Source organism: Vulpes lagopus, chromosome 6 (genome assembly GCF_018345385.1).
Source record: "Vulpes lagopus strain Blue_001 chromosome 6, ASM1834538v1, whole genome shotgun sequence".
NCBI classification, from domain to species: domain Eukaryota; kingdom Metazoa; phylum Chordata; class Mammalia; order Carnivora; family Canidae; genus Vulpes; species Vulpes lagopus.
Window position 1 is genome coordinate 38,338,408 of NC_054829.1, and position 12,225 is coordinate 38,350,632.

General features: G+C 37.2%; 1 protein-coding gene across 12 annotated transcripts in view; it reads right to left on the bottom strand.

Moving 5' to 3' along the window:
* LRRC9 (leucine rich repeat containing 9) overlaps nt 1-12,225 on the bottom strand; it is a 125,749-nt gene that overhangs the window by 8,342 nt on the left and 105,182 nt on the right. For 9 of the 12 annotated variants that reach the window (XM_041760099.1, XM_041760109.1, XM_041760102.1 and 6 more), the window contains one exon: nt 120-260. The exons of 2 other annotated variants lie outside the window; for them this stretch is intronic. In XM_041760099.1, the coding sequence (XP_041616033.1) occupies nt 120-260 (141 nt within the window). Of the gene's footprint in view, nt 1-119; nt 261-12,225 lie in introns of those variants that run through there. One more of the 12 variants, XM_041760107.1, reaches the window with a different exon arrangement.

Sequence of the window (12,225 nt, forward strand, 5' to 3'; positions counted from 1 at the left end):
CTAAAATACATATTAAAGAAATCTACAAAAACATCTTAGCCCAGATTTACCCAGTAAATTGATTTTAATTTACTAATAATTATATATTTTAAAAGGAAAAGTATAAATAGAAATATTACCGAAGTTTTCTTTGCTTGTAGCTCAGAGAAGTGAAATTCAGCTTTTGCCCTATCATCTGAATTCACAGGAATTCCATCTAACATCTGTAAGTTAGGCAACCGAAATATGAGCACGTGGCGATGTAATGTTTTTCTGCAAATCTGAATAAAGTTAAAAATAACAATTTATTCCTTTAAAAAACCTTTTATTTCAAAGATTAACCTTTATAGAGAAGGCAATTTAACACAGGTAGTAAAAATGACAGGTAATAGCTAATTTGTTGTAGTAGATGATACAAATATGGGCTCCCTTTTTGAAAGTTTTCTCAATTCCCTATTATACTAAATGAAGATCCAAGCTTTTCTTTATTGTTATTTTTTAAAATTTAAATTCAATTAGCCATCACCAGTTACACCTACCTCCCCTCCAGCGACCCTTGTTCCTTTCCCATAGTTAAGATTCTCTCATGACTTGTCTCCCTCTCTGATTTCTTCCCATTCCGTTTTCCCTCCCTTTTGCTATGCTCTGTGCTGTTTCTTATATTCTTCATATGAATGAACCATAAGATAATTTTATTATACCCTCCAGTTCCATCCACATTGATGCAAATGGTAAGATTTCATCCTTTCTGATGGCTGAGTAATATTCTGTATATATATATACACATCACATCTCCTTTATCCATTAATCTGCCAATGGACAAGTCAGCTCTTTTCATATTTTGGCTATTGTGGACATTGCTGTTATAAACATTGGGGTGCAGGTGCTCCTTCAGATCACTACATTTGTATCTTTGGGGTAAATACCTAGTAGTGCAATTGCTGCCCTAGTCAATTAACTTCTTGAGGAACGTCCATACTGTTTTCCAAAGTGGCTGCACCACCAGTTTGCATTCCCTCCAACAGTGTAAGAGGGTTCCCCTTTTTCCACATCCTTACCAGCATTTGTTGTTTCCTGACTTGTTAATTTTAGCCGTTCCTACTGGTGTGAGGTGGTATCTCACTGTGGTTTTGATTTGTATTTCCCTGATGCCAAGTGATGTTGAACATTTTTTCATGCATCTGTTGGCCATTTGTATGTCTTCTTTGAAGAAATGTCTGTTCATGTCTTCAATGGATTTTTTGACTGGATTATTTGTTTCTTGGGTGTTGAGTTTGGTAAGTTCTTATAGATCTTGGAAACTAGCCCTTTATCTGATAAAGAGATTTGCAAATACCTTCTCCCATTCCATAGGTTGCCTTATAGTTTTCTTGTTTCCTTTGCTGTGCAAAAGTTTTTTTTATCCTGATGAAGTCCCAATAGTTCATTTTTGCTTTTGTTTCTTTTGCCTTTGGAAACGTGTCTAGTAAGAAGTTGCTGTGGTCAAGGTTGAAGAGGTTGCTGCCTATGTTCTCCTCTAGGATTTTGATGGATTCCTGTCTCACATTTCGGTCTTTCATCCATTTTGAGTTTATCTTTGTGTGTGGTGTAAGAAAATGGTCCAGTTTCATTCTTCTGCATGTTGCTGTCTAGTTTTTTCAACACCATTTGTTGAAGAGACTATCTTTTTTCCATTGGATATTGTTTCCTGCTTTGTTGAAGATTCACTGACCGTAGAGTTTAGGGTCCATTTCTGGGTTCTCTATTTTGTTCCTTTGATCTATGTGTCTGTTTTTGTTCCAGTCCCATACCATCTTAATGATTACAGTTTTGTAATATAGCTTGAAGTCTGGCATTGTGATGCCACCAGCTTTGGTTTTCTTTTTCAACATTCCTCTAGCTATTCTGGGTCTTCTGGTTCTATACAAATTTTAGGATGATCTGTTCTAGCCTTGTGAAAATGTTGATTTTATTTTGATAGGGATTGTACTGAATGTGTAGATTTCTCTGGGTAGCATAGACATATTAACAATATTTGTTTTTCCAATCCATGAGCATGGAAAGTTTTTCCATTTCTTTTTTTTTTTTTTTAAGATTTTTATTTTTATTTATTTGAGAGGGAGAGAGAGAGAAGGAATGGGGGTGGAGGGGCATAAGGGGAGGAGGAAACTGACTACCTGTTAAGCAGGGAGCCTGATGTGGGGCTTGATCCCAGGATACTGGGATCATGACTTGAACTGAAAGAAGACCCTTAAGTGACGGAGGCACCCAGGTGCTCCCATTTCTCCATTTCTTTGTGTCTTCTTCAATTTCTTTCATAAGCACTCTGTAGTTTTTAAGAGTACAGATACTTTATGTCTTTGGTTAGGTTTATTCCTAGGTATCCTATGGTTTTTGGTGCAATTGTAAATGGGATTGACTCCTTTAATTTCTCTTTCTTCTGTCTCATTGTTAGTGTATAGAAATGCAACTGATTACTGTGCATTGATTTTATATCCTGCCACTGATGAATTCCTGTATGAGTTCTAGCAATTTTGGGGTAGAGTCTTTTGGGTTTTCCGTATAGAGTATCATATAATCTGCAAAGAGTGAGAGTTTGACTTCTTTGCCAGTTTGAATGCCTTTTATTTCTTTTTGTTGTCTGATTGCTGAGGCTAGGACTTCTAGTATTATGTTGAACAACAGTGGTGAGAGTGGACATCTGCCATGTTCCTGATTAATTGTAAAACTGAAAAAGCCATGCTTTTATGCATGGAGGACTGTATCATTTATTGATCCAAAAATTTTGATCAACCTTAGGAGAAAAGCTCTCAATTTTTCTCCACTGAGAATGATATTCACTGTGGGGTTTTCATATATGGCTTTTATGATATTGAAATATGTTTCCCTCCATCCCCACTCTGTGGAGAGTTTTAATCAGAGAAGGATGCTGTATTTTGTCAGGTGCTTTTTCTGCATCAGCTGAAAGGATCATATGGTTCTTTTCCTTTCTTTTATTAATGTGATGTATCATGTTGATTGATTTGCAGATGTTGAACCACCCTTACATCCCAGGAATAAATCCCACTTGGTTGTGGTGAATAATCCTTTTACTGTACTGTTGGATTTTATTGGCTATATCTTGGGGAGAAGTTTGGCATCCATATTAATCAAGGATATTGGCCTATAATTCTCCTTTTTGGTGGGGTCTTTGTTTTTTGGATCAGGGTAATGCTGGCCTTATAGAATGAGTTTGGAAGTTTTCCTTCTATTTGTATTTTTTTGAAACAGCTTCAGAAGAATAGGTATTAATTCTTAAATGTTTGGTAGAATCCCCCTGGGAAGCCATCTGGCCCTGGACTCTTGTTTGTTGGGAGATTTTTGGTTACTGCTTCAATTTCCTTACTGGTTATGGGTCTGTTCAGGTTTTCTATTTCCTCCTGCTTTAGTTTCAGTAGGTTATGCATTTCTAGGAATGCATCCATTTCTTCCTTGCCTAATTTGTTGGCATATAGTTGCTCATAATTTCTTAAAATTGTTTGTATTTCCTTGGTGTTGGTTGTGAATTCTCCTCTTTTATTCACGATCTTATTAATTTGGGTCCTTTCTCTTTTCCTTTTGTTAAGAAAGACTAGGAGTTTATCAATCTTATTCTTTTAAAGAACCAGCTCCTAGATTCATTTATCTGTCCTACTCTTCTTTTGGTTTCTGTTTCATTGATTTCTACCCTAATCTTTATTATTTCTCATCTCCTGCTTGGTTTAGGCTTTATTTGCTGTTCTTTCTCTAGCTCCTTCAGGTGTGTGGTTAAGTTGTATATCTGAGACTTGTTTCTTGAGGAAGGCCTGTATTGCTATGTACTTCCCTGTTAGGACTACCTTTGCTGCATTCCAAAAGTTTTGAATATTTGTGTTTTCATTTTCATTTGTTTCCATGAATTTTTAAAATTCTTTAATTTCCTGGTTGACTCGTTCATTCTTTAGTAGGATGCTCTTTAACCCCTAAGTATTTGAGGTCCTTCCAAATTTCCTCTTGTGATTGAGTTCAAGTTTCAAAGCATTGTGATCCGAAAATATGCAGGGAATGATCCCAATCTTTTGGTACCAGTTGAGACCTGATTTGTGACCCAGTATGTGATCTATTCTAGAGAATGTTCCATGTGTACTTGAGAAGATTGTGTATTCTGTTCCTTTGGTTGGAATGCTCTCAATATATCTGTGAAGTCCATCTGGTCCAGTGTGTCATTCAAAGCCCTTGTTTCCTTGTTGATCTTCTGCTTAGATGATCTTGTCCATTGTGGTGAGTAGGGTGCAAAGTCCCCACTATTATTGTATTATTATCAATGTGTTTCTTTAATTTTGTTATTAACTGGTTTATATAATTGGCTGCTCCCATGTTAGGAGCATAAATATTTATAATTGTTAGATCTTCTTGTTGGATAAACCCTTTAAGGATGATATGGTATCCCTCTTCATCTCTTACTAGTCTTTGGTTTAAAATCTAATTTATCAGATATAAGGATTGCTACCCCACCTTTCTTTTGATGTCCATTAACATGATAAATGGTTCTTAATTCCCTCACTTTCAATCTGGAGGTGTCTTTGGGCCTAAAATCAATCTCTTATCTCTTTGTAGACAGTATATGGATGAATCTTGCTTTTTTAATCCAATCTGATACCCTGTGTTTTTTGATTGGAGGATTTAGCCTATTTACATTAAGAGTAACTATTGAAAGATATGACATTTAGTGCCACTGTATTACCTATAAAGTCACTGTCTCTGTATATTGTCTCTGTTCCTTTCCAGCCTATGTTGCTTTTGGGCTCTCTCTTCATTTACAAGATCCCCTTTAATATTTTTTGCAGGGCTGTTTTAATGATCACAAATTCTTTTAGTTTCTGTTTGTCCCGGAAGCTCTTTATCTCTCCTTCCACTCTGAATGACAGCCGTGTGGGATAAAGTATTCTTGGCTGCATATTTTTCTCATTTAGTACCCTGAATTTGTCATGCTAGTCCTTTCTGGCCTGCCAGGTCTCTGTGGATAGGTCAGCTGCCAGTCTAATGTTTCTACATTTGTAGGTGGTTAAGGATCTCTCATCTCAAGCTGCTTTCAGGATTTTCTCTTTACCTCTGAAATTTGTAAGCTTCACTATTATATGTCAGGGTGTTGATCTATTTTGATTGATTTTGAGGGGGGTTCTCTGTGCCTCCTGGATTTGAATGCCTGTTTCCTTCCCCAGATTTGGGAAGGTCTCAGCTATTATTTGTTCAAATATGCCTTCTGCCCCTCTATCTCCCTATCCTCTTTCTCAGAGGAAATAGTTATTCTAATTATTCTATAATAGTGTTATTCTAATCGTGTTATTTTAATAGTGTTTAGCTTTTATGGTATTGCTGATCTCTTGAAGCTCCCCTACCCCCATGAACCAGTAATTGGTAATTGTTTATCTCTCTTTGCCTCAGTTTTCTTATTCTCCATGATTTTATCTTCTATATCGCTGATTCTCTCCTACGCATTTATCCTAGCAGTAAGAGCCTCCATTGTTGATTGCATCTCAGCAATACCCTTTTTTTTACCTGATTAGATCTTTGTTCTTATATTTCTCCAGAAAGGGATTTTCTAGTGTCTTCTATGATTTTTTAAGCCCAGCTAATATCTTTATAATTGTTATTCTGAATTCTACCTCCAACATTTTACCAATATCCATATTTATTAAGTCTCTAGCAGTGAGTACTGCCTCTTGTTCTTTTTTCTGGGAATTTTCCTTCTGATCATTTTGTTCAGAGAAGAATAGATGAACGAAAAAAGAAAACAATAAATAAAAATATCAACCATGAGCCTAGCAAAATATACACTAGACAAATCAGAAGAGATCAGAAATGAAAAAAGAAAAAAAAGGGGGAGGGGGAAAAGAGAGAAAAATATAATCAAACAGGTGGACAGAACAGAGTGATACATTTGGCCTTCAGTGTATTTTGGTCTGTTTGTTAGAAGACCCAGATCCCAAAATTGTAAAGAAAGAAAAACTTTTTTTTTTTTTTTTAAATTTTTTTTTTTTTTTTTAATTTTTATTTATTTATGATAGGCACACAGTGAGAGAGAGAGAGGCAGAGACACAGGCAGAGGGAGAAGCAGGCTCCATGCACCGGGAGCCTGATGTGGGATTCGATCCCGGGTCTCCAGGATCGCGCCCTGGGCCAAAGGCAGGCGCCAAACCACTGCGCCACCCAGGGATCCCAGAAAAACTTTTATATATAAAGAATAAAACTGAATACAGTGAAAGGAAGCCAAAAATGAATTACATTTACATATCTATAAAATGTAAATGTAAAAATGAAAATTTAAAAAAAGGCTTAGAAGAGTTAATAAGAAACTAATTGAAAAGGAAAAAAAAGAAAAAAGAAAAAATCTTAAACTGAAAGACTAAAGAATCATGAGGAAAAAACCTTGAATTCTATATACTATTTCCCCAAGCGTTGGGGTTTTTCAGTTCTGTGTGATCTGTAAAGTTGGTATTAGCTGGATGTTCCTGTTGGTCTTCTGGGGAACGGCCTGTTACACTAATTCTCAGGTGTCTGCCTGGGTGGAGTTGTACCACATTTGCCAGGGGGCCAGGCTCAGGGTAAGTTGCCCTGGATTGCTCTATGTGCCTTTTGTTCCCTAATGGTTTTCTGCACCTCTTTAGAGGATGAAAATAAAAATGGTGGGACCCTGATCTCCAGCCCTGGAGCTGCAACATCGCAGCCCCCACTCTTCAGTACACCCTCATGGAAAAGCAGTTAATCACTTTTGTCTTCCTGATTTCCAATCTCACTGTGTTCACCCAGCCTGTAACCAAGCATTTGTTTGTTTGTTTTCTTTTTATCTGAGACACGTGGCCCAATTTTGAGTCTCAAAGCCCTGCAGATTCTTGCCTTGCACACTCACACCACTCCTTCCTGGGGAAGGGAGAGGGTCTCCCTGCAGTTGTGCCACTGGCCGGGCCCCTGCTCAGAAACTGGTCTCCATATTCTGCCCCAGTTCGCAGTTTATGGCAACCCCAAGCTGAAGACCCAGCCCTGTGTTTGCTAATTGTAGCTGGCTTCCTCCCCTCCAATGCTTGGGATCTCTGCCACACTCAGGCCCCCTCATTCTTTCTGTGACCCTGGGGGTTCCTAAGACTACACTATTCCACCTAGAATTCTGTCCCGATTCATTACCTGAGCACCTTTCAGGGACGTTCCTCACCAGAGCAGACTATTAAAAGTTCAGATTTTGTGCTCCGCTGCTATATCACGTTCCAGTAGCCAGCTTAGGCTCACGGAGGCTCCCTCCCACCCTGTGGTTTATCTTCCAATAAATCCCCTCAGATTCACTTCTCTGCACTGCCTACCCTGCAAAAGGTGGTCCCTTTTCTATTTGTAGAGTTGTAGCAATTCCTTTTTTTAGATCGCAGGTCAAATTTACAGGTGTTCAGAATGATTTGATAGCTATCTAGCTGAATTCATGGGACCAGATGAAAACTAGGATCCTCTGTTCCTCCACCGTTTTCCTCCCTCTCTTGAACTTTTTAAAATTTTATTTAAAAAATATTTTTAAAATATTTTATTTATTCATGAGAAACAGAGAGAGAGAGAGAGAGAGAGAGGCAGAAACATAGGCAGAGGGAGAAGCAGGCTCCATGCAGGGAGCCCCATGTGGCACTCAGTCCGGATCCTGGGATCATGTCCTGAGCCAAAGGCAGATGCTCAACCACTGAGCCACCCAGGGGCCCCTGAATTTTTTATTTTTTAATCAAAACTACCATTTAGAAGTTTAGTCTCTTTTTAGAGTATATAATATTGTTCATTAACTATAGGCAACCCAATTCATGGATAGATTATATTATAAAAATTCACTTATAAGTAATTACTTTGAAACTTATATAGTGGGATCCCTGGGTGCACAGCGGTTCAGCGCCTGCCTTTGGCCCAGGGCTCGATCCTGTTTACCCGGGATCGAGTCCCACGTCGGGTTCCCAGTGCATGGAGGCTGCTTCTCCCTCTGCCTATGTCTCTGCCTCTCTCTCTCTCTCTGTGTGACTATCATAAATAAATAAAAATTTAATAAAAATAAACTACAATTTAAAAAAAAAAGAAACGTATATAGTATTTTCCCATAGGTACTATCCAATATAATTCAATACACGTCTACTGAATTGTATTGTATGATCCTCACTTTGTAGTTTGTCAGCCTACTCTAAAAAATATTTGTATGTGTGCATAAGAAGGTATACAGAAGGGCATTGGTGGCGCAGCGGTTTAGCGCCACCTGCAGCCCGGGGTGTGATCCTGGCGACCCAGGATCGGGTCCCATGTCGGGCTCCCTGCATGGAGCCTGCTTCTCCCTCTGCCTGTGTCTCTGCCTCTCTCTCTCTTTCTATGTCTCTCATGAATAAATAAATCTTTTTTTTTTTTTTTTTTAAAGAAGGTATACATTAGGGCATCTGGGTGGCTCAGTCAGTTAAGCATCCAATGCTGGACCTCAGCTCAGGTCTTAATCTCAGGATTGTGAGTTCAAGCCCCATGTTGTGAGCCTGCTTAAAAAAACAAAACAAACCAAAACAAACAACAACAACAACAACAACAAAAAAAAAACAGAAAGAAAAAGAAAAGGTGTACGGAAAGAGTTAATGTAGTAGGCCTGAAACTGCTGTCTTTAGAAAGGTCTGCTTGTGGGGATAGCTCTTGACTTGTGTTTTGCACTTGAATTTTGGAAGTGTTCCTACCATTCCTTAACTGATTAAGGGTAGCTCATTGTGCCTAGATTGCTTAAAAAAAAGATATGACTTATGTTCAACTTGCTCTCCTTCTGGGAGCCTGGAATTTTGGTATGTGATATGCATAGGGTACATATGTGACCAGCTTCCCACAAAATTCTTGAATGCTAAGTCTAATAGAATTCCCTGGGTAGAAACATAAACACATGTTGCTGCATTTTTGTTGCTGGGTGAAGAGTGAAGAATGTGTCCTGTGTGACCCCTCATGAGGGAGAAAGAACATAGGGAAGCCTACATATCAATTCCTCCAGACTCTGCCTGTGTCTTTCTCTATCATCACCTGGCTGTATATCCTCACTATGTCTTTGTAATAAATTTTAGCCATGAGTACAATTATATGCTAAGTCCCATGAGTCCTTCTGGCAAATATCTGAATGTGGGGGTGATCTTGGGGACTGACAACACAGAAAAAGCTATGTAGCACTGTTTGTGATCATGAAAAAAAAGAAAAAGAAAGAAACTTTCATCAAAAGGGAATGAATAAACAATCTATTTTTTAATGTAGTATATAAATAAACATTAATGGAGAGAGATCTCTCTAAGATATATAATGGAGTTAAACATAATTAACTGCATTCTAGGCCAGAAAGAAAGTTTCATAAATACCAAAGAATATATAAAATAGACTCTTCTCTGATTAAAATGGAGTAACAGAAAATGACAAAAAGATAACCAAAAAAGCCTCATAGGTTTGAAAGTCACACACACACTCAGACAGATACCTCTCAATCATTCACGAATTAAAGAAGAAATCTTTTGGAGATTTTAAGAAATAAAGAACAGGAGAAACATGACATATCAAAACTTTTAGGATGCTGTTAAGCATATTTTGAAACCTAAAATTTATTCAGTTAGAAGAAATGTTAGAAATTAATGAGCTAGATATCCTACTTAAGATTTTTTTTTTTTAAAGTATATTCCAGGGCAGCCTGGGTGGCTTAGTGGTTTAGTGCTGCCTTCAGCCCAGGGCGTGATCCTGGAGACCCGGAATCGAATCCTGCGTCAGGCTTCCTGCATGGAGCCTGTTTCTCCCTCTGCCTGTGTCTCTGCCTCTCTTTCTATGTCTCTCATGAATGAATAAATAAAATCTTTTTTTAAAAAAAGTAAATTCCATTTTAACATTTGTTCTTCCAATCCATGAGCATGGGATATCTTTCCATTTGTTTGTACTCTCTTCAATTTTTTTCATCAGTTTTTATCATTTTCAGAGTACAGGTTTTTCACCTCTTTATCAATCTTAGCAGCTTTTTGGTGGAGTCTTTCAGGTTTTCTATTTAGAGTATCATGTCATCTGCAAATAGTGAAAGTTTTACTTCTTCCTCGCTGATTTAGCTGCCCTTTATTTCTTTTTGTTGTATGATTGCTGTGGCCAGGACTTGCAGTATTATGTTGAATAAAAATGGTGAGAGTGCACATCCCTATCTTGTTCCTAACCATAGTGGAAAATTCTCAGTTTTTCCCCAGTGAGGATGATATTAGCCGTGGGTTTTTCATAGATGGCCTTTAATATGTTCCCTCTAAACCTACTTTGTGGAGGGTTTTTTTTTTTAATCATGACTGGATGTTGTACTATGTCAAATGCTTTTACTGCGTCTATTGAAATGATCATGTGATTCTTACCCTTTCTTCTATCGATGTATTTGCACATAATGTGAACCACACTTGCAACCCAGGAATAAATCCCACTTGACGGTGGTGAATAATATTTTAAATATTGGTAGATTTTGTTAGCTAGTATTTTGTTGAGGATTTTTGCATCTATGTTCATCAGAGATATTGGCCTATAGTTCTCTCTTTTTTGTGGTTTATTTATTTGGTTTTATTTGAAAGTTTTCTATTTTTTGGATTAGGTTGAGAAGAATAGGTAATAACTCTTCTTTAGATGTTTGGTAGAATTCACCTATAAAGCCATTTGGTCTTGGACTTTTGTTTGTTGGGAGCTTTTTGATTACTGATTCAATTTTTTTTTTTTTGCTGGTTATTCATGTATTCAAATTTTTTATTGCTTCCTGCTTCAGTTTTGGTAATTAATATGTTTCCAGAAATTTATCTATTCTAGATTGTACAATTTCCCGGCATGTAGTTTTTCATAATATTCTCTTATAATTGTATTTCTGTGGTTGTTGGCTGTGATTTCTCCTATTTCATTTGTGCTTTTATTTGAGTACTTTTCCTCTTTTCTGTTGGTAAGTCTGGCTAGGGGTTTATCAATTTTCTTAAATTTTTTTAAAGAACCAACTCCAGATTTCATTGATATGTTCTACTGGTTTCTTTTTTTTAGTTTCTGTAATATTTATTTCTGCTCTAATCTTTATTATTTCCTTCCTTCTGCTGGTTTTATGCTTCATTTGTTGTTTTCTAGATCCTGTAGATGTAAGGTTAGGTTATTTATTTGAAATTTTTCTATCTTCTTGAGGTAGGCCTGTATTTCTATATACTTTCCTTTTAGAACTGCTATTGCTGTATCCCAGAGATTTTGGACTATCATGTTTCCATGCTTTTTAAAATTTTTTTCCTGACTGACCCATTGATTGTTTAGTAGCATGTTATTGAACTTTCCATGTATTTGGAAGTCTTTCCAGATTTTTTCTTATGGTTGACTTCAAGTTTCTTTTCTTTTCTTTTTTCTTTTCCTTTTTCTTTTCTCTTTTCTTTCTTTCTTCTCTTTCTTTCTTTTCTTTATTCTTTCTTTCTTTCTTTCTTTCTTTCTTCTTTCTTTCTTCTAGATTCATTTTTTGAGAGAGTGTGTGCACAGGGGCAGGGGCAGGGGCAGAAGGAAAGAAAGAATCCTCCAGCAGACTCCCCACTAAGTGTAGAGCCTGGTGCAGGGCTTGATCTCAGGACACTAAGATTGTGACCTAAGCTGAAATCCAGAGCCAGCCTCTCAACCCACTGGGTCACCCAGGTACCCCTGATTTCAAGTTTCATAGTGTTGTGGTCAGAAAAGGTGCATGGTTTCACTTTGATCTTCTTGAATTTGTTGAAACCTGTTTTGTGGCCTAATTTGTGATCTTTTCTGGAGAATGTGTCAGGTGTACTTGAAAAGAATGTGTGTTCTGCATTTTAGGATGGAGAGTTCTGAATATATCTGTTAGGTCTATCTGGGCCAGCATGTCATTGAAAGCCATTGTTTCCTTGTTGATCTTCTGTTTAGGTGATCTGTCCATTGATGCAAGTGGGGTATTAGAGTCCTGTACTATTATTGTGTTATTATCAATTAGTTCCTTTATGTTTGTTTTTAATTGTTTTATGTAGTTGGGTCCTCCCATGTTGGGTGCATAAATATTTATAATTGTTACATCTTCTTGTTGGATTATCCCCTTTATTATTATATTGTGCCCTTCTTTGTCTCTTCTTAAAATGTTTATAGTAACCATAGCAATATACACATTCAATGCAATACCTATCAAAATACCAATGGCATTTTTCACAGAGCTAGAACAAACAATCCTATAATTTGTAGGGAACCACAAGAGACCCCAAATAGCCA